General features: G+C 41.4%; 1 protein-coding gene, 2 long non-coding RNA genes and 2 pseudogenes across 4 annotated transcripts in view; 2 read left to right on the top strand and 3 right to left on the bottom strand.

Annotated features, from left to right (window-relative positions):
- The window catches only part of LOC149114910 (uncharacterized), a 38,056-nt gene that overhangs the window by 5,393 nt on the left and 10,125 nt on the right, over positions 1–22,538 (top strand). The window lies entirely within an intron of this gene.
- Positions 6,726–15,116, bottom strand: LOC149114912 (putative allantoinase 1; the record flags this gene model as incomplete). The annotated part of the gene is made up of 8 exons (XM_089285614.1): positions 6,726–7,256; positions 7,815–7,847; positions 8,161–8,333; positions 9,330–9,468; positions 10,157–10,343; positions 11,789–11,882; positions 12,279–12,372; positions 14,931–15,116. Coding segments are annotated over 8 exons (1,062 nt in total), but the record flags the coding sequence as incomplete, so codon positions are not given.
- Positions 15,116–17,860, bottom strand: LOC149114913 (uncharacterized; annotated as a pseudogene).
- On the bottom strand, positions 17,677–21,954 carry LOC149114914 (uncharacterized). The gene is made up of 3 exons (XR_016205945.1): positions 21,823–21,954; positions 18,752–18,932; positions 17,677–18,112 (listed from the first exon to the last, which is right to left on the bottom strand). It is a non-coding gene; the product is annotated as an uncharacterized LOC149114914 (long non-coding RNA).
- Positions 19,207–19,990, top strand: LOC149114915 (uncharacterized; annotated as a pseudogene).

Raw genomic sequence — 22,538 nt, forward strand, 5'->3', positions numbered from 1 at the left:
TATTCATTTCGTTTACCACGAATAAGAAACAAACAATAGCCTATTGAGCACGCCTTCTAATTACCTATTCTTCGGAAATAATTCCACTAAATTTTCACACTAGGTTGAGAAGCCAGCTCAAAAACTCGTGGTTTGTTTTTCATCAGGGGTTCCAAACACCTCGAAGCAATATAAAAGCACTCCGCCTTCGGCGTCGTGCTTTCATCCGTTTCTCGGTGTTTGGAACCCCTGATGAAAAACTCGCACTCGTTTTTGACCTATTACTTACAACTTTTTACCAGTTCCTCAGTTGACAGCTAGACGTGATGAAGATCTTTGCCCTAAATTCCATTACCATCTTTCTCTGTCTCATGGTACTATTCAACCTGAGCAATACTCCAGCTGTCGAGACTGGCCCTGCAACGACAGCAACCTGCATCTTGGCCTGTTGTAGCACTGCCTGTGCTTCTGCTTCAGCTGTCTGTAAGTTATACATGCCATTGGTAACTTGTACGGAGATAAGTTCATAGCTCTATACAAGGAGACAAGAGAGAATGGGAAAGGGTATACTTGGGGTAAACAAGGATTGAAAATTTATATCTTTTAGACTGGAATAAACAGTCAAAGGCAAGAATAAAAGTCGAATGTTTGACGTATGTTTCACAAACACTTGATGTGCATTATTGGTGAAGTCACAGGGCTCAACTTTAACACTGAAAAGTGTAGTGCAGTAAATTCAATTGCTTGCCCAAATGATTTTAGCTCAAGCCAATAAACAGTTAAAATATACCAAATGTTGGCCAGCAAACTGTTGATAGAGCAGTTTTCATTTTGAGTGTCAAATGTAGTCCAGGATTGCTCTATTTTTGTTTTTGGTGAGAGCAATTTCTAATTTTGGCAGCCAGGAATGGTCCGTAACCACTCAGCCATGCAATCAGAGTTGGCTTAATGTTATTACAGCCAGTCATATAAGAAGTGAAAACAATTGTGATTTGGTTTTAGTTACACTGCATCAGTGAAACTTGTGTTTACTTTTTGTTTTCATTGGTTTGTAATCCAGGACTCGCACTCGCCTTCCACCAATGTGGCCCGGTGTCGATTCCCGGATTAGACGTCATATGTGGGTTGAGTTTGTTGGTTCTCTACTCTGCTCCGAGAGGTTTCTCCACTCTCACCAAAAACCTGATTATTTGATTTGTGTTGAGTCGTGTTATGAGAAAATTCGCTTTTGCACAGTCAATTTGGAAAGTTATAGAAAAACCAACAGTAGCAATTTACCTTACAATGTAGTCGAAGTTTCTTGTTTTCACATAGATTTTATTTAAACTGAACTTTGTTCTCTTCGAATTTTGCTTTAGCTGCGTTTCTATAATTTCCTTTACTGATATTCATTTCAGATTGAACCTTGTACTTTTGTACAAGCTGCTCTTCATAATTTCTTTGTTCGATATTCGTTAGCCATAATGTACTGAACTTTGTACTTATGCCACGTATACGCTTGCACGGCACTTTGTTCTTTTGCCTCGTACGCTTCTTTCAAGGGGAGGTTCTCCCTGTTGTCAGTCACTTAGTGTAACAGAGAAATCACGTTGGCAATCACCAACTTTTGAAGGAACAAGTTGAGCATTTTTCGTTCCACACGTGAGTGTATTTACTTAGCTAGCAACATAATCAATGTGCTTTGTACCTAAGTTGCTCATATAAGCAAGCTACAAACGCTTTTTGATTACAGCTTCGACGTTAACAAGTGCAGAATAAACTGTTGCACCAAGTTATGTCTCTTCCTTGACGTCCGTTGTGTACCAGGAGTTCGTGACCAAATTCCGTTCCCGTAGGCGAAGCAGTGCTCTCCAGAGTGAGATTCCTCCAGTTGTTAGTTTTGTCCGTTCATTCAGAAATTTACAGTGTTTTTAGGAAAAACCTATCCTTACAGCGGTTTACCAGAAAAATACATGGTCACAGCTAATTTGATTTCCCCCATTAATAGCGCCCCTGTGCTCCGACACGCTTGAGACATAAATAAATTGATTATTATCATTATCATTATCATTATCACTGTCACTGTCACTGTCACTGTCACTGTCACTGTCACTGTCACTGTCACTGTCACTGTCAATGTCACTGTCACTGTCACTGTCACTGTCATTGTCATTGTCATTGTCATTGTCATTGTCATTGTCATTATCAGTTGTGAATCTGCTTTGATGGATACTTTATTCCTGCGGGTCTTCCACTAGGAGCAGCAACTGGTATATTTGGAGTCCTTGCTGCAACTGGATGTTTCATGGCTGCTGGAGGAGGATGTGCTGCCTGTGTCAGTCTCTGCCTCTCAACTGCGTCTTTTCCAACGCCATAGATTCCTAGACTGAAACATAGTCAAACTTAATGAAGATTATCAAACTAGTTTAGCCCTATTTTGTAGTTTGTCATTTAAGCAAGATAATCTCTTAAGACCTAATGAGGTTGGAGTGGTGTTCAGTACATTTTGGAAAAAATGTCAGTGTAATAAAAATTATTTGTAGAAAATTACCACAATAAAATCGATACGTTTAGCTTAAGTTTTGAGTGTGATCACTGAATAAAAAGGCTCCTGCAGCTTCGGTGCATTCCCACCCAAACAATCCCACAATGCTTTATCGTACCAGGACTATCGAGCCCAACCCCCAGCCAAGGTCGCTTCTTGGCCGCCCTCGACCGGGGCAGATAAACAAAATAAATGAAAAGATTAAATTGAATATCGGAATGGAAATTTGTATTCGAGATTGGATAGAATGACCTATTACAAGTTAGAATTAAGCCACTATTTAACGAATCAAACATATGGCAAAGATATAACGATTTGTAATTTTTTTTTCAGTTTTATCGGGATAAATTTGTCCTGTGATGACGAAGCTTGTTTAATCAACTACCCAAGATAACCGGATATTTAACAATTATTAACGTTTCAATAGCGCAGGAAAAGAACTTGACGGTGTAATATCCAGTCATCATTACTTCACGCTAGCGTTTGGTCAACGTAGGTAAACTACGTGTGAAAAGATAAAAGGAAAGAGAATCTGCGCATGGACGCTTTTTGGGTAAACTTTAAAAAGATAGTAAGAAAGGTTAGAAAGTCGAGAAAGTGGTAGTGTTTGTGATTTGAGTAGCCCATGGGAATAGTTTATTAGACCCGTAAACAGCATCTCATTGGTGGAGATGCCTTGTTTTTTTTGCGTGACATCTGGGTAAAGTTGTTGCACTGCAGACAAGACATTATTCTCAGTTGAAAGATGCCAGTAATAGGAGAGATGTTGAAGTAAGTGATAACCTTTAATGCAATTCTACAAAAACGGAATGGAGAACATGGTGCAATCGAAAACATGTACAGCTGTAATGTATATGAAGCAATGTAAATTACAGGTTCTGCCATTACCAGCTATAACTCAGAAAAATTAAGCCATCTCTTAGATAGAGCTTATTTTAAATTTCTTTTGTATTCAAAAAAGGAAACGATAAGTTTGCAGTTCTTAATAAAGTATTGAAGGGATTTATCCAAAGAACAGAACAGAACTATTGATAAAATCCAAAGTTTAAATAACAATTATTAAATATTTATAACATTCTGTGATGCATATTTAAAGTATGCTTAATCAAAGTTAGCGGTGAACTCCTTGGTTTATACGTAGTACTCAAAGAGCTTTATTTCATAGGCCTGGAGAAAGGAGGGCCTTATTTTGTCAACTACCACCAATGAAGCTACAAAAATGTTTGATGCTACAATGACTCAGGTTTGTTTGCTGTTACAATATTGAACTCCAGGGGGGAAGGAAGAGGTTGAATACTAGTACTACTACTACTAGCTCTTCAAACTGCCGACCCCAAGGTCGCTGGGTTGAGGCCTAGCTCTGTCACCATATCTGGTTTCCTTCTAGGCAAGAGACCTGTCGCTCTCCACCCAGGTGTATTAATGGGTATCGGCGACATACTGGTAGGGGTAACTAACCTTGCGATGGACTAGCATTCCCCCCCGGGAGGGGGAGGGTAATTTTGAGCAGTTTGACTAGCATTCCGTCTGGGGACTAGTAATACGTAGTGTTACCAGTATCCCGTATTGGGGTAGAGGGTAACAATGCGCAATGTGCCTAACATCCCGTCCAGGATGGGGAATAAAACTCTCAGCCACTTCATGGACGAAATGGAAACTGAGGTAAGTTTCAGTCAAGTGGACCTCTGAATTGAGTGCAACTTTTACTTCATCACTTACTTTAGGCTTATTCCCTTGAAAATAAACTAACAATTTATTAATAAAGTGTATTATCGTTTGTCTCACGATGTAGTCACTTGAGATGTAGATCGCGACGTTTCGACTGCTTACTGCTAGTCTTCTTCAGGCGATAAGGTCGACTGATTGCACGGTATCATTTATATCACAAAGGTCGGCTGTGATTGGTGCATTTCGATCCTCCTATTGTTCCATTGTTCCGGCGAGTAGCTGTTCCCTCAGTGGTCCGCTGCTGTACCGTTCTCCTGTTGTAGTGTTTCTTGATCGTGGGTATCCATGCTTCAGGAATTTCAATTCCACTGTCCCTGTTGATGTTGTTAGGGTGAAGTCTTATGTGAATAGCTTCCTTGACCCTACGTGTGTATCAGTGAGGATCTCAATCAATAAACTTGACCTCATTCCAGATAGGATAGTTGACGTAGCAAAATCGTGTCCAGTCTCTTACCGAACAATGACGGCAATGCGTGTGGACCTAGTTTCCCTAGAGTGAATCCGGATACCATCGGATGCATGTGGATAGGCGAATTCGATTTCTACGTGTGGACGGGGAAATTTTGAATCCGGGAAGAAAAAGTTGCGGATTCAAAAATATCCGGATACGTGTGGCCAATAATTATTCTGGTGTTTGCTGTATTAATTAAAGTATGGTGCAAATCATCTTTTTACCACAATTGCTACTAATCTCGCAATCTGATTGGCTAATTTCCCGTTGTCGATGAGAGTCCAGGGAACCCTGCTCGCGTCAAGGTGTCACCCAACGCCTTTTTCAGCTCGCGCTCTTGAAAATTTTTTTTCTTTTTTAGTTGATATTGTGGTAAAAAACAAGTCGAATGTGGTTAAGCGTTGTCTATACTCTTATCGACAGCGATACGCGTCATCACAGCGGTCAAAATTTGTTGTGAACTCACGAGGCGCAGCCAACGATACCCGTACGCGTCATCACAGTGGTCAAAATTTGTTGAAGACACAACATTTTGACCACTGTACGACTGTATGTGCGCTGAGACTGTAGTTTGGGAAGCAAACGTACCGAACAATTATATCAGAAAAGAAATAAGACCCGCATCTCCGATGAGCGGTCCCCCTTGAAATAGTTTTTCTGGAAGCAACCGGATACGGAAATACGTCATGGTGCTTGAACAGACAGCGGGAAAAATACACGCACACCTAAACTACAAATCCTGACTGTGTTGTTTCTAGATCATGCACATCAACACGACCGCAGATAATTTTGTACCTAAAGCCCGCGTTCTCCTGGACCAGCAGTCGGGGAACGCAAAGCGCTTACCCGCGTTTCCCGACCTATGGTCAAGGGGGACGCGGGCTCTGGGTTTGAGATTGGAACGCGCCTAATTTAAAGCGCTTGGGAAGTTAAGCATCATAACAGGTCAATTTCATTGCCTGCCCGATTTCGACATTATTTGGAATCGGCGAAAAAGATCGATAACAGTTTTTAGGCCTCAACCAAGAAACATGCAGCCATTTCAAACGCTTTCTCTTTCTATTTACCGGCGAATAAACATCTTACTCATGTGTTACCAAAAGAGATCATAGCCGATTAGGATCACTCGCACGTAGCACGGAGTTCGTACATTAAATGAGCAATTGACGCGACTGGAAATATTCGTGCTTCAATTGCGGCTTGGGACACTACACTCTTTCTTTGCTATAAGAATATATGTTTTAGAAGAATATCGAGGCTGAATTTTGAGAAATTTTAGAAACATTTTTAAGAATAAACCCGAGGCTGAGATTTTGAAAAGAATATTACTCTGTGTCAAAAATTTGTAAATAAAATGCAATTATAAATTATGTTTTTAACTAAACCATATAAAATGCCTCCTTTCTCTAGAAGGCAAAACTGGTCAAAAAGCAACATAAACAGTACTAGCCGTATGTTCGATGCTTACAACACTTCTGCAAAAAGTTCTGTGCGTGTTAGAACTTGTGAGCGTGACTCTATCATTACGTTTTCTATAGTTTCTTTTTTGTCCTACCTTTCTTTTGTACCTGAAAAGTGTGAATAAAGATTGTTGTTGTTGTTGTTGTTGTTGTCGTGACGCATGTATGCGCGCTGAGCCTCAAAGGCTATGCGAGACCTCGTGCTTCTGTTTTGAAAGAGTAAATTGTTGCTTGTGTTTGCGTTCTTTTAAGTACAGTCCCGAGTTGTAAGAGAATTAAAAGGTTAAAATTGAGCCGTCGAGTGGATCTTAACTACTTTCCAACACGGCGTGATTTCAGGCTATAATGCCTACAGGCTGGCTCTAAAATTACTTCAACACCATCCAGACACCAAATACATACGAAAACAGATATGTCATATGCTATAATCTAAGAATATTCACAAAAATATTTTCAGCCTAAAATCGGCAGAAAAAAAAAATTCTTAAATATATAACAAAGGGTGTGTGTGTAAAGTACACTTTTACGAATTGGCTTTTATGTTAAACATCACGAGTAAAAGTAATAAATGTTTAGCATGAAGTTTGGAGGAAAATATGGATATTTTATTTTTCTTCTTATAAAGTTGTGAATCTTCCACTTGCTCTATGCCATAAACTGGCCTTATAAAATATATCTGCCCGTAAAACGTTGCATTAATCTTTGATCACTGTCAGTTTCAGTAGAGTGAAGATTTCACCAAGGGAAAAACAACAAAAGCAACCGGTCTACTTCTTAAAAATTGTGCAAGAACCCCAGTGCTTGGCTACCAAGAGGTCTGCCTTAAATGCCCCTCAGTTTCCCAAATAAATTATGTTGACACTCGCAGTGACCCCTTAAAGGATCAGCAAATAGGAATTGTTGATTTGCAAAGTACGAAATCACCGTCGTCATGTACACAGCACACGTACAACACTGCTCAAATTTTCGAGGTTGAGCTATATCCTTGTCCCGTTTCCAGAAGCAGCTGACCCGCGGGACTATCACACACTCTGTCCCGCTCGTAAACAACATTGCCTCGTAGGATGGTCTTGTGAATGACTCCACGTAATTTCATGTTGTGGTATGGAGTTACCTGCGCAAGCAAATTAAAAAAACAAAGCGAATGCAGTGTGTTTAAAGAACCTTTCCAGTAGCTGTCCAAGGGTTATTTCGTCTCCTTTGAAAGTGCATTTTTTTTGCCGCCGAACCAAAACCAATGTTACCGTATCTGAATAAGCTTCAAGGTTTGACAAACAAACGCAAATAACCGAATAAGCCAATCAGGACACAAAGTAGAAAACGTGCAATCGGGGCAAAGCGCGGGAAAATGCAGTCAAGCGAGGTCACAATTAGTTTAATTTGGTTTTGCTTTATCATCACTTTGATTGGCTGAAAAAAACAAAAAAAACAAAAAAAACAAAACAAAAACAGTGTATTTGCACTGATTTTTTACGGTATGCCGCACCAATGCCTTTTTGTGGTTGAGTTGGTTTTTAAATTTTGACCTCAACAAACGCCAAGAGCGAAGACATTTGAAAGGCGCTTAAATTTGGCATCGCAGAGTACAAACTTAATTTTTCATAATTTGGAGTGAGGAAGGAAGGGTAAAAAAAAAAAAAAAAAATAATAATAATAATAATTATGACATCACCTTGTTTTTGTGTCGGGTTATCTTCTGATCAATCTGAAAAAAAACAAAAATGCACTCAGTCTATCGTATAGATGTTTACGGCTCAACAACGATATGACGTTTTAGTAAGAATATACAATTTATTCGATGCTTTTTCATATAATACGCACTGATATTTCAAGTCGAGCCCCTCCTGGGCGAGGAAAAATACGAGCAATGAGCACCTCTTAAAATGATAAAATTGTTACCCGAAATGAATTTAATGCGTGTTAGTTTTCAAGAGAAATTTGCTAGATTAACTCTGATGTGTGAGAATTCGCAAATACATCTATTAGTTTGAGATATAAAACCAGATTTCTTGTTTTACCACAATTGGTTCATCGGGATCCCACAGAACGAAATCAGCATCCATGCCTATGGCGATCTTTCCTTTACGGTGACTCAAACGACTCAGCTTGGCGGGTTCTTCACACATCACGCGAACGACATCGTGCAGAGAGAAACCTCGGCTTGACGCTTGCGACCAGAAAATGGGCAAACCTGCAAAGAACGATATGTGATGGTAAGTATAGAAGTTGACCCTTGCAGTTCTAAACTTTGTCTCCGAGAAGATGATCAGGTCTAACAATCTTGTTTTCAGATCTCGTGTGGACGAGGCCGAAGGCGAGAAGCCACTAGAGATCTTGGAAGAGATTAGGACTAAACGCCAAATTAAAGCACACAAAATTTGAGCCGGGCTGCCCTAAATCTAAAACTAAACAACATGTGGATAGTGAAATCAGGCCGATCACTAAAACCGCATATGGTAAAATGAGGGTGTGGATGAGTTTTTAACTGTTAGATGTGGAATGGCGCTTTTCTAGCTGACACCTGAGATCTGAAAATTAACTGACAGCTGAGAAATGCGCTGAAATTAAAACTGATAACTCAGAAATCACCAAAAACATAAATGACAGCTGAGATTCCATCAACCCCATCCAGACCCTATGGAATGCGCAGAGACTTAGCTACGGCCTCCTGGCAAAACAGGAGCCCTTCGTACTGAATAGGAAAACGAATTAAAATGACAACACGTCTTTTAGTTCGTGGCGGTCATTTTGAATATAAATACACAGTCGATGCGAGACCTAGAGCCAAAAAAAATTCATGGTCTGGGACGGCTGACAGAATACGGAAATTCTCCCGGCATCCGATCGTGCAGCGATCCCCCGCCCGAGATCCGAACATTTTTCGATTCCAGACCCTACACCAGATCAGGCCGCGTATTAAAATTCAAAAAATGTTCACCACACAATCATTGATCCCAGCCCCCCCCCCCCCCCCGTCACCCCCTGTGTGGCAGGAGAGGGAAACCATGAAACCGACACACAATCGTGAAAAAAGCCACGTGAAACAAAATTGTGATTGTTTTCGTCCTTGTTTCTGATTGTTCGAAAAGAGAAGAGTCTCATTTTCATGTGTGGAACATAAAGCTAGGCGAATGAAGATGACACAACAAAAGATGCCTTTAATTCAAACTCCTAATAAGACACTGACCATACTGCACTGATGATATTCCTCCCCAGGCCGCCATAAAATCACCTCGGTCCATCAGCTTCAAATCCACGGTACAGGGGGAGTGGTCAGATATTACCAAGTCGATGTCACGTGACTTAAGGGCTTGCCATAAGCGTTCCTTTAGAGAGGGAGAGAGAAATCGAAGACTAGTTACTGGGCCTTTCAATAACACAGGAATTCAGACGTTCAAAAGCTAACCAGCTAACTAACCCTGAGCAATCTAACTTCGCTGCCGTCAGTCATAATTAAGACGACATTCATAGAACTATGACAAAAAACAAACAAACAAAAAAACAAAATGGATTCAATTTACCAATCACAACCCACAAACGTGACCTATTGAACAAGAAGAAGTCAACATATGTTTCCTGAGAGATCCGCTACGATGACTGACGGCAGCGAAAAACGCAACCATCTTTTGAGCAAAGTTCGCGCAGTAAAAAGGAGACGTAATTGACGGTCAACTTTTGGTTTCACTTAATAAAAAGCTAGCATCTTTGAGACTTCTTAAACTACTAATGTCCTGGCACAGAAGCATATCACCTAGAACAGGTGATATGCTTCTGCCTGGCATTATCAACTGGTCTGCAAACTGCACAAAAGCGCGCGCGTGCAGTTGCCAGTGACAACAGAAATCCACGCGCTGAGGACCTTGCTTCCCGCTGGCTCGGCATTCCAGCGTTTATTTTCATTTTGTTTTTGTGTAATGCGCTGCTCCAAAGCACGTATTGCAAACATACAGATCACTCAAAGACGTTTTTCTGCCTTCTATAAAATATGTCGATAAATTAAATTGCTCAGAATACTTGGTTGTCAGCATTTCTGACTGGAGGGCAGCACTTGAATTGAGTGGCACCATCAGGCACATTTTCAGCCAGGAGCGATAGGTAGTGGTGCGTGGTTTCAATCGTGAGAGGGACCCCATCTTCACGGGCCTTCCTGATCATGGGCAAAGCGCTTGCTGAAGAAAGGTGCACAATATGACATGGTACCCTGGAATGCATGTGGAAAAAAGTGAGATCATCCACTGGTATCTCAAACTCATTACATGATAGTCGGTTATATGATATTGCGCAACAACGTAAGTACTGTATAGGAGTTTGTATGGGACTGTAACGAATGAATTCAGTGGCTGGAAATACGAAAAAAGAAAAAAAAAAAATACCGGTACCTGGAACCCAACACTAGGAGCGTGCAACTCCTGTAGTAAGCCTATGTAACGGTATTTTTACAGACCAATTTCTTTTTAGGCTTCTTTTTCGCGAAATAGGTCAGTTCCGGTCGACATTAGCGCGCAACGGTTAGCAAAAAAAAAATGGTGGTAAATTCAAACTAAAAACAGATCGGTCGGTGGAAACGCCGTGACAGGAATATATGGTAGTTTCACGCTCCTAGCCTGTGAACAGGCTCCGGCTAGAAGGGTCCGACCGCGGCTGGAATGGCCGAGAAGAAACTGGCGGAGAGTGAAGTGGCCGAGGGGAGGCAAGACGATCCTATAGCCTGCGAACAGGCGAGGACGAAAAAAAAAATTCGGTGAGCGCGAAACAGAAGAATGAGCGAAGCGATCGGGGTGGGGCAGTTCGGGCTGACCGAGAGCCTGTTCTCAGGCTACACGATGCCAGTGATGGGATCCTGCGATACACAATTATTATGAAACGTCTCGATCTCTTCTCTTCCCTTGTGTATTTCTTATGTTGCTGAGGGGTTTTAAGAGTTTTAAAGCGAAGTTAGCGAGTTTTAGCGTTACTGTTTTTCGCTCTACAATCTTGTATCATTTCTATGAAAAGCGGAAAACTCATAGAAATCACGTTAAAACTGCCTCAAAATCGACAGCGACATAAGAAATATATGGCTTCGAAACACAAGTAACAAGCAAAGAAATGTGGTAAGTCGATTTATTTCTAGCTTTAAATACAAAATCGTGACATTTCCATACAACCTCTTATATTTTCGTTGTTACGCAATGTCATGTAATGTTCACGGCTGTTAGTCAGCTTGGTGCACCTGTGGCTTACAAAATCTCACCAATGAGTTTGGGATGCCTGTGATGGTGAATTATTTTCCATAATATGCGCGCAGACGGTAAATTTTCCAGGCTGACCGGTTTGGAAGGACAAGGGTCTCAAAGTAGCTGTGCCTAAAAGAGGGATGGGGACTGGGACATGGGACGTAAGATTCTGGCAGGTGTGGACTCGGGGATGTGGGACTGGGGATGTGGGTCTTGAGGATGTGGGAACGTGGGACGTGAGGACATGGGGACTCAGTGATGCAAAGATTTGGGAACTCAGGGACGCAGGTCATTGAGGATGTGGAAAGTGGGGACTCAGGAAAGTGATAAACAAACAATACATGATTTTTGAACTGAACATGTAGATTAGAATCTTCAGGCACTTTAGGCACAGCTGCCTCAAAGGAGGTACTAGTGCACTCGTTCTTACCTATATTCTCTACAAAGGTTTATGACCAGCTCAATAGCTTGGATTTCCATAGCTTCTGGACGAGACTGTAAGAATGTAGTGTACTTCGCGGGGTCTGTGACAAACCCATACAATTTAGTGCATACATGTATTTACAAGTGCAGATCAACCAAGCTATATTAATTTTTTCCTTCTTTTGGTCTTTAAATCAACAGTAAACATAAATATAAGATAAACTAATTAAGACAAGTCCTGGTTGGTACTGCCAGAGAAGTTGGATGGGGGTGTGTGGCTCACTTCCCAAAACCCTTATCCATATGATGAGACGCAGTATGGTCTACCTGGAAGTACCTCGAAGGGATGCGGGGTAGTTATCCTCCCATTCCTTTCATATTTGAATTTCACTCTCTCAAAGAATCAATGCCTATGAAGCAATTCCCAGCAGCAGCTGTCAAAAAGAGTTTTGTCACCGGAAACGCAGTGATGACCCATAAAGGTCCAGATCATTTACTGATTCGGAAATCAGGTACTTCCAGTCCAGACCCACTTGCGTCTCGCCATGATGTGGGACCAAAATCTGCAATTTTCCCTATCCTATTTATAACCTGATCAGAAATTTGATACCCCAGCTATTCAAGGCCTGATCCTTAAATCAAGACCCTGCTTTAGACCTGCCTTATAATCAGTTCCCTAGTTCAGACTGTGAAGGGCTTCTTATCGATCATGATGGAAAAGTAGCTAATTCTAAAACAACATATCCAATTCAAGACTAGAGTGCAAAAACCATACTCTATTTGAGACCAATATGGCCAAATGGTTAAAAACCATACTCGTTGCAGCCGCATAAACCTATATAGCCCATGTAAGGGAGTACCTCCCCCCCCCCCCCAATGCCTTTAGTTAGCTCACGATTTTGAAAAACCAATGAAAGGGCAACCATAATAATGATGTCATTACCTTTACTGGTGTTTTCTGTTTCTTGAGGGATGGAATGCATGGAACTAAGTACAAGTGATATATATTTATATATATTCATATATATTTAACAATGAAAAAGAAAAATAATCACTTTCTTTTAATTACTAAGAAACTGAAAAACAGAGCTTTCCAGTTATTATTACATTTTATAATAAAGTTTCCATATAACGCACGCTTTGATTGGCTGAAACAGAGTGCTTTATCAGAGAACAGAGCACGGGTTGATGACAGTAAGCTGGCTTTCAAATTTTTGCTTCGGAATTTTGACAAATTTGGCCCAAATTAAACATCCCCTGTGATTCAGACAAACGCAATGGAAACGAGCTCTATGTCTACAGTAAATATGGCTCACGGAGACCATTATTAGCAACAGCAGTGTGAAAACTGTACTAAAATGACAAGTTTTGCTGGATTCCCGCCGACAAAACCTGTAGCGAAATAAACAAATTCTCAAACTAACCAGTACTTCGATAAAAGGCATTATATTTGTTACGAAGGCGGAAATTATACTTAAGAAGTAAAACAACGACAGAAAACAACAATTGCGCTGTCTCTGCTTATGATGAGAAGCATTATTTTCGTAAAAATGCTCAATTGTTTAAAACAACACTTACATGCAGTGTAGTAACGCTCGCTCGTTCTCTGGTCTTCTCAGCGAAGTGAAGCGACGTGCGGTCAGCTCAAAGCTTGCTCTAGATATTCTCCTTTGAGGTCGGAGTAGAACCGGTGGGAGCAGTTTAGTCTGTCTAACTTTTACCCTAGTTCGGGCAATCTTGCTGCAAGCCGAAAGCTTAAATAACTGTAGCTGCTTTCAAATTTAACTCAGCATTTCGCATTTTTGTCTGCAAGCTTTGAGCTCCTGGTTCCGCAATTTCCATTAGAAAAGTGCACGGTTTCATGAGCCACAATACGGCCGGATTCCTATGGACTACAAACCTTTGCCTGCCTTTAGATTCTTATTTGAAAGTTAACTAAAAAGCCAACTTTGAAGGTATCGTTCTTCTCTCGAAAGCCGCTCGAAACCACTCGAAACTGAAAGCTTAGCTGAAGTCCAGTTTGTAATTGACAGCTGTCGCTTCGTTAGCCAATCAAATTATTTGAACAATTCTAACAAGGGTGGTGATTGACTTATTTTAGCGTGCTTTATCAGAGAACAGAGCACGGCTGACGCCACTTTTACTCGTTTGGAAAATAAAGTTTGGTTTGAAAATTCAGCGGAATGCGCGGGGAAATTATCGGATTCTTTATCATAAAACAAATAAAGAAGCCTCGACTGCGCTCTGTTCTGTTGTAAAGCACTTAGGAAGCGGTAGAACACTCAAGAAGTGGGGAAAAACACTCGACTTCGTCTCGTGTTTTCCCCTACACTTCTTTCGGGCTCTACCGCTCCCTGCGCGCTTTACAACAGAACAGAGCAAAGTCGAGGCTTCTTTATTTGTTAAATAAAAACTAGTCAATGAAATTTTTTAAATAAGTGCCACTCAGCGATGCCGTTTAACCTCTCACTGTTTAGTATGTACATTGCTGGCATTATTTACGTTTATTAGTTTCAGTTAAAAACATTATACAGGTGCGTGAGCTGCAAAGTTATGGCCTTAGCTGTCCTGCGGGGCATGACGAGGATAAGTAAGTAACTAAGTTGCAAAGTTACCTCCTATTGATGAGGTATGCAAGCCCACTGCAAGTTATTTTATACCATAGCATTTTCTCAGTTCACCCTGGCAATGTTTATGTACATTTAGAAAACAGCCCTAAGAAACTATGCGTGCTGATTGGTTAAAAATTGTGTTTCTATAACTAGATAGAAACACAGAACTAGCGCGAGCTGTTGAGGTAATGATGGCGCGAGCAAAGAGAATTTACATTTTGATGATCAAAGTAAACAAGTTGTTTCCCTTTTTTCGTTGCGGTGTTTTCTAAAAGAAATAGAAAACATGTTCTCTGTGTTTCTATCGAGTTATAGAAACACTCATGAAAGTTTGGGAGAACTCGAAAAAGCTGTGGAAACACTCGCCTACGGCTCGTGTTCCCGCAGCATTTCTCGTTCTCCCAAACTTCCACTCGTGTTTCTATAACTCGATAGAAACATGGTACATGTTTTTTTATTTCTTAAGTAGTGTCTCAATGTCATCAAGTTATTGCTTTAGATGAGGCACACCTTAAATTACTGCAAATGTACATGTACCAATCCTACATAAGCGGCACAAACCAGAAACACAGCATCTGTTCCTTGCATTTGCTTCATTGCCATCTTGACGTCACTCTCTGTGACAGATGGGAACTCGTCAACTCCACTGTGGATAAGGAAGCACTTAAAACCTTTGACCCCTGCATTCACCATGGGCTTGATTTCAGCCTGTCCGATGAAACATTAATTTGCATGTCATGTTTCTTCTCTCCAGCGATTACTGATGGTTTGGTCACGAGACGTTTAGCCCGGTCGTACAGACACATCACAATACCGCGCTTTACTGACTGAGGATGGTGTGAATCAAACGCTAGGTCCTGATCAGTATGTGTTGGTTTCCTGTAGACACTGGTGGTAAGGCGGCCATCAGGTTCTCTATAAACTGACGTGTCGAGAAAGGCGATCTTGCTGTTATTCTCGATCTCCATGGTGAAACGGATTGATGGTTGTTGGCTGTTCAGGTGTTGCAGGAAAACGTCAACTCTATCCCGATCCAGGATGGTGAAAGTATCATCTACGTAGCGTTTCCAGATCTTAGGCTTGCAAGGTGCGGACTCTATTGCTTGTTCTTCAAATATCTCCATGTAGAGATTAGCAATAACCGGATACAGGGCTCCCCATGGCTGCGCCGTCTCATTGTTCGTAAATCGATCCGTTGTACTGGAAGTACGTGGATCTTAATACGAAATTCAAGAGGTCCGCGATTTGAACTGGTGTAAGTGTCGTGCGGTCAGCCAGGCCTGCGTCGTTCTCCATTTTTTGTAGCGCGGCTTGCACGGCGCCCTCGATCGGTACGTTGGTAAACAGTGACTCTACGTCTAAAGACATCATGATCTCGTAGTCCTGGATCTCTTCACTGGCGATGGTGGAGGCGAAGTCAGTTAAGTTTTTTATTGTGAAGTTCGAGTTACCTGCATGAGGAGATAATACGTTAGCCAAGAAAGCAGACAGGTCGTTCGCAAAGGTGTTGACACACGACACAATTGGCCTAAGCGGTGTGTCGGCCTTGTGGATCTTCGGGAAACCATAGATCCTAGGTGGTTGTTTGTGTCGGGGTCTGATCTTATCATAAACCGCCTCTGATATGTGTCCATTCCGTTTCAGGGTTAGCAGCTTCTCAGATAGCTTCCGTGTCAAACGGTCTGTCAGATCTTTGTTGCGCAGCTGGCACGGTCCGGAATCAATTAGCGCTGACATTTTTGCGTGGTATGTGTCAGGGTCCAGGATTACGCTGGCGCGACCTTTATCGGCCGGAAGGACCATGATGGAGTTGTCCTCTTTTAGGCTTTTAAGAGCCTCCTGCTGTTCCTTCGTGATGTTGGGCGTGGGTGGTTGTGCCTGTTGAAGGATGGTGTTGACAGATGTCGTGACTGTGTCTTTTAGCTCTGCATCTAGTGGCCTGACTGCTGACTCAATCTTGGCGATGATCTCGGTGGCTGGGACGCTCGTAGGAGTCACGACGAAATTTAGACCTTTCTTCAGTAAGGACACCTCAGCTTCGTTAAGGGTCCTGGATGAAAAGTTGACAACCCATTTTGTTTTGTCAACAAAAGTTGTAGGAGAAACAGAAGACTGTTTCTCTCGCAAAAGTTTCTCAAACTTGCGCTGTTGACGGTCTTTTCTGGTATCAAAGACTCGCTGGATAGTGGATTTAACCTTGTCGAGTACCGCTGCAGCGTCATCCGCAGAAAGGGCAGATGTTATGCTCTGTTCTGTGGATTCGGCTTCTTTCTTCGTATCTCCCTTGGCTCTCTGCGTTAGTCTGATTCTTTCCCTCAGGAATCTCATGGATGCTAGTTCAGCGACTCTGCGTGCGCCTCTGGTGGGAACTGGCGGCCGAACTTGCAGATCTCTTTGAACAGTGTGGTTCTTAATAGAGCTTGTGAGAAAGGTGAGATGGTTGGTATAGCGTGCGAGCTTGCGTGAGCAATGCTCATGTCGACGAATCAACCTTAGGGCTGTGCGCCCATATTTCTGGTCAGTGTCGATAACATTAATAACATCAACAGGGATAGTGGAATTGAAATTCTTGAAGCATGGATGCCCACGATCAAGAAACACAACAACAGGAGAACGGTACAACAGCGGACCACTGAGGGAACAGCTACTCGCCGGAACAATGGAACAGTAGGAGGATCGAAATGCACCAATCACAGCCGACCTTTGTGATATAAATGATACCGTGCAATCAGTCGACCTTATCGCCTGAAGAAGACTAGAAGTAAGCAGTCGAAACGTCGCGATCTACATCTCAGGTGACTACATCGTGAGACAAACGATTATACACTTTATTATTGCACAAAAACTGCGTCCATGTGCGCTTTCTCTTTTCTAGCGCTAGCGCGAAGTAATGATGGCTGGATATTGCAGCGGCAAGTTCTTTTCCTGCGCTATTTTAAAAACGCTAATAAAGGCATATATATGGTTATCTTGGGTAGTTGGTTAAACAAGCTTCGTCATCACAGGACAAATTTATCCTGATAAAACTGAAAAAGAAATAGAGGCTTAATTCTATCTTGTAAAAGGTCATTCAATCCAATCCCGAATACAAATTTTCATTCCGAGATTCAATTGAATCTTTTTATTTGTTTTGTTTATCCTCTGGGGTCGAGCGCGGCCAAGAAGCGACGTTAGCTGGAGGTTGAGCTCGACAGACCTGGTACGATAAAGCATTCTTGGATTGTTTGGGCGGGAATGCACCGAAGCTGCAGGAGCTTTTTCATTCAGTGATCACACTTAAAACTTAAGCTAAACGGTTTCATTTTATTGTGGTAATTTTCTACAAATAATTTTTATTACACTGACATTTTTTCGAAAATGTACTGGACACCACTAAACCCTCATTAAGTCTCCTAATTTCAGAATCCAGGAAAATTGGTTTGCAGTTCTGGGAATATCAAATTCAACATGCCAACTTTGAAATCCATAATACCATCATCCACACTCCACGAATGAGGGAGATTATCTTCCTTAATTGACAATCTACAAAATAGGGCTAAACTAGTTTGATAATCTTCATTAAGTTTGACTATGTTTCAGTTTAGGAATCTATGGTGTTGGAAGAGACACAGTTGGGAGGCAGAGACTGACACAGGCAGCACATCCTCCTCCAGCAGCCATGAAACATCCAGTTGCAGCAAGGAGTCCGAATATACCAGTTGCTGCTCCTAGTGGAAGACCTGCAGGAATAAAGTATCCATCAAAGCAGATTCACAATTGATAATAATAATAATAATAATAATAATAATAACAATGATAATGATATAATAATAACAATAACAATAACAATAACAACAATAACAATAATAATAATAATAACAATAATAACAATAATAACAATCACTTTATTTATGTCTCGCGCGTGTTTACCAGAGCACAGAGGCGCTGCCAATGAGGGAAATCAACTCAACTCAACACAAATCAAATAATGGTTTTTGATTGTTTTCACTTGTGATATGACTGGCTGTCATAACATTAAGCCAACTCTGATTGGATTAGTGGTTAGGGACTATTTCTGGCTGCCAAAATTAGAAAGTGCTCTTACCAAAAACAAAAACAAAGCAATTGTGGACTACTTTTGACAGTCTTTTCAGTCTCAAAAGTTAAGCCCTCTGACTTCACCAATAATACACATCAAGTGTTTGCGAAATATAGGTTTATTACATTTGACTTTTACACTTGACTGTTTATACGAGACTTAAAGATATAAATATTCAATCCTTGTTTTACCCCAAGTACACCCTTTCACATTCTCTCTTGCCTCCTTGTAGGGCTATGAACTTATCTCGGTAAAAGTTACAATGACATGTATAACTTACAGACAGTTGAAGCAGAAGCACAGGCAGTGCCACAACAGGCCAAGATGCAGGTTGCTGTCGTTGCAGGGCCAGTCTGGACAGCTGGAGTATTGCTCAGGTTGAATAGTACCATGAGACAGAGAAAGATGGTAATGGAATTAAGGCCAAAGATCTTCATCATGTCTGGCTGTCAACTGAGGAACTGGTAACAAATTGTATCATGAAGTTATACCGACAGATTACTTGACGAATCACCCTACAACCCGACTTCACACAAAGCCACAACTATAAAGACTTTGACGAGACGAGCGCAACTAGTTTGTGACACACCAGACAGCTTACGTGACGAAAACAGATACCTTGAACGTGTTTTTCACAAAAATAACTACAACGCTGACTTTATTAGACGAAACATTTACCGACCTACTGAAGCTGACGCAATGAACAGGAACTCAACATCTGTTACTACAGTGACTATGCCTTACATTAAGGGCACTTCTGAGACTATCTAACGGATCCTACAGCCCTACAACATCCGTGTAGCCCTCAAACGAACAACTACGTTACGACACTTACTGACCAACGTTAAACACAGGGACGAACCTAAAAACGGACAGGGAGCAGTTTACAAGATCAAATGCTCCGACTACCAGGCTTTCTACATTGGTGAGACTGGCAGAAACCTTAACACTAGACTGACTGAGCACAAACGAGCCACGAGAAATGGTGATCCCAACAATCACATTGCTGTACATCATCAACTGACATACCACAACATTGACTGGGACTCTGCTCAGTGCTTAATCTTCAGTACAAACTATTTTCAGCGACTGACTCTGGAGAGCTGGTACACTAACCTAGAACAAACACCTCTTAACAGACGTCAACCACTACCGGCGCCTTATGAACGACTTATCCATGACGGAAACGAAACCGACAAACGGACTTCTGACAGACCGACTTAATTTGACCAACAACAGACGGACCAAAAACCAACCAATTTGACTAACGGAGAAGAAACCGGATCGAAACCGACCAATGACTGATGACAAACTTTACACGAGTCTTTCAGCCAATACCATCATGGCTAAACTGACCAATCGCGTTATATGGACCAGACTTATAACATCATCGACTGACTAACACTATTCACTTGACTCTGAAGATGACTTCCGCTCAGGTTGTCGAAACGTCACTCACCAACAAAAGTTCTTTTCAGAACTACCCTCACCCGGACGATCACACTATATGAACTACTGATACCCCTGGGTTCAAACCATTTACTATAAACTTTAAGATGAGGATTTGTTACATTTTTCATATTGAATTGGGCAAATCAAAAGGCGGTTATATAGTTTGAAAACCTATAGAGTAATTAAGAAGTCTAGAGGACTAATCATGTAAATTGTTATTTTGCACTGCCAGTGAACAGTTAATAATGATGATACGAAGACCCAAAACATGATGGCTAAACCACAGAACACGGGACCACATTAAAGACTCTACTGAAGAGCGGGCTCTGTTCTGATCCATCTCGCTTAGAGATGACCTCGAAAGCGTGCTGAGCTTTGAAGAAGGTCCGAAGCGATTCACCAGCAGTGTAACCGATAAATTTAGATTTATTTTTGATGAAAAAGAAAGCTTATACAACACTAGCGAGTGAAAATTCCAACTACCTCGTGGCGCAGTACAGACCATAATATCAGCTGAGAGCGCTGTCGAATTTAAAAAAAAAAGCGAGGAAAGGTCACATGCATAAACAAGGCACAAAGAAGAGTAACACAATAAGTAACGTCATGCTGTAAATATGGGACTCGTTTTGCTCATCCTTCACTGCTGTGCCAAACGAGCCACCAGACCAAAACATGGGGTCTTTCTCCAGGTACCGGAAAGCTTTATATTCTAGGTCACTTGGGATTAGTCTTTATTTGGAGTTGTTTCGTTTCCTGTTTTTTTATTATTATTATTCTTTTGTTTTACGTAATTTGTACTCCGGTACTCTGAAAGAACCAAAACATGCCTTATATTACTGACTTCATTCTGGTACAATCATGAAATCAAATCAATTTGGAGTTCCTAGAAAAAATATATCAAATTCTTCATCTTGTCGAAGAAAAGCAGTCGTAAAATAACGCAAACACGGGGAAAACCCCACTTTCCCCTGGTATTTTCCCTAAGTTTGCCCCTCAAATCCCTTCAGTTTCGCGAAGACGAATTTCTAAATTTCTTTTAATTGCAATATCCTGTCGCTAGCTCAGAAACCTTCTTCGTGGAATCGCTCCTGCATTGGAGCGTGTTTACTCAATCTAATTTTTTCGTCTCTAACCAGATTTTACTAGATGCCATACTGACTTGATTCCAAGTACCGTTATAGATTCCGAAATTTGCATTGTTACGTCCTGTACGGTAAATAACCAGTCCTACACAGCCGGTACACAATCAAATGTTGATGTTGGCCATGTTATGTGTTAATTATGAAAAGCTCGTTTCGACAAAAATATCAGAATGTTTATCTTACGAGTTAAATTGAGAACAAGAAGGAGAACGGGGTCTTACACCGCGGGGTTCATTTCCGGCATAGGACACTTCTTTTAAGTTGTGAGGTTTTGTTATACGGGAAAAAAAAAATACTCGGCCGAGGGCACAACATTTTCGTTTGTTTGTCGTACTCTGCGAAAAAAATGGCCAACGGGAAATAACCAAGCACCAGGTTTTAGCGACAACTTGTGCACGCAAACTGAATCTTTCATTCTTTACCTAATTGCTTCAAAACCCTTTCGAAGCAGTTCATTTATTCAGGGTATATTTCGCCCATACTATACAAAGTGAACAACACAAAATAATAACGAAATACTCAAGTTAAGATTATATCGCAGAGTTAATTCTTGCTTGGAATTAGCAAAGGTTGTTTCCGCAGTTAGCGTTTTATCCCTGCTGTCGGTCTGCAGTCCGAATTTCACACTTTTGAGTGCTTTGAAAAGGTATGTTTTGATATCTGTCGTCTCGCTTAAACTTTTTGTTCAATGCTATGTATCAGCATTAAAACTAGGAATAAACCACACCAGTGAATACAGCTGACTTTGTCGACTTACCTGCGGAATTCTGTATGCAAGAATTATTCTAGCCTTCCTTCAGCTGTCCTGTCCAAAGTAACTCTTGTAATTCGAAAGAACGTTTCTCATTTTAAATAAGATTTTCCGAGGGACTTCCCCTGAAGGTCAGTGCGAATATCATTGGCTGTAACAGACAAGTGTTGCCGTTTTGATAAATATGGAAATGACACGATGCTGGTTCTTGAAGCGGAAGCCCGGCCGTGGGAAGAATTTGTCACACCTTTGACCCCCATAGTTGGAGGAACAAGCTGCTACAAACTCGGTGAAACTGCCGGGGAAATGGACTTGCAACAATATATAGGCCAGGACACTACTTTATGTTCTTTAACTTCGCTGTTTCACACTGTTGGAAATGTGTGGACTGCAGTTGTATTACTAGTGTAAAATGAAATTTTAATGGAGTGTTTATATTGTAGTGGTGGTGTGCATAGCCTCCCACGCAGACGCTCTTAGGGTTTGTCACGCGTTTGACGAGTTCTAAGAGCGTCTGCGTGGGAATGATGTGATTACGGGTCGAGTTGAATTCGTGGAAAAAGAGATGTGTTCCCCACGCAATCGAGGGACTGAATATCAGCGCACGCAACCGGGATTGTCGACGTGTATGGTTTCTCAGGCACTTCGTTTGTCTCCAGGGGCCGCAATTCTTTCAAAAAGGCGAATAGCACTGGTGGCGTGATAAAAAGGCAGTTTTTTGA

This window comes from Orbicella faveolata, unplaced genomic scaffold (assembly GCF_042242905.1).
Source record: "Orbicella faveolata isolate gen_17 unplaced genomic scaffold, um_ofav_v1 contig_13, whole genome shotgun sequence".
Lineage (NCBI taxonomy): Eukaryota > Metazoa > Cnidaria > Anthozoa > Scleractinia > Merulinidae > Orbicella > Orbicella faveolata.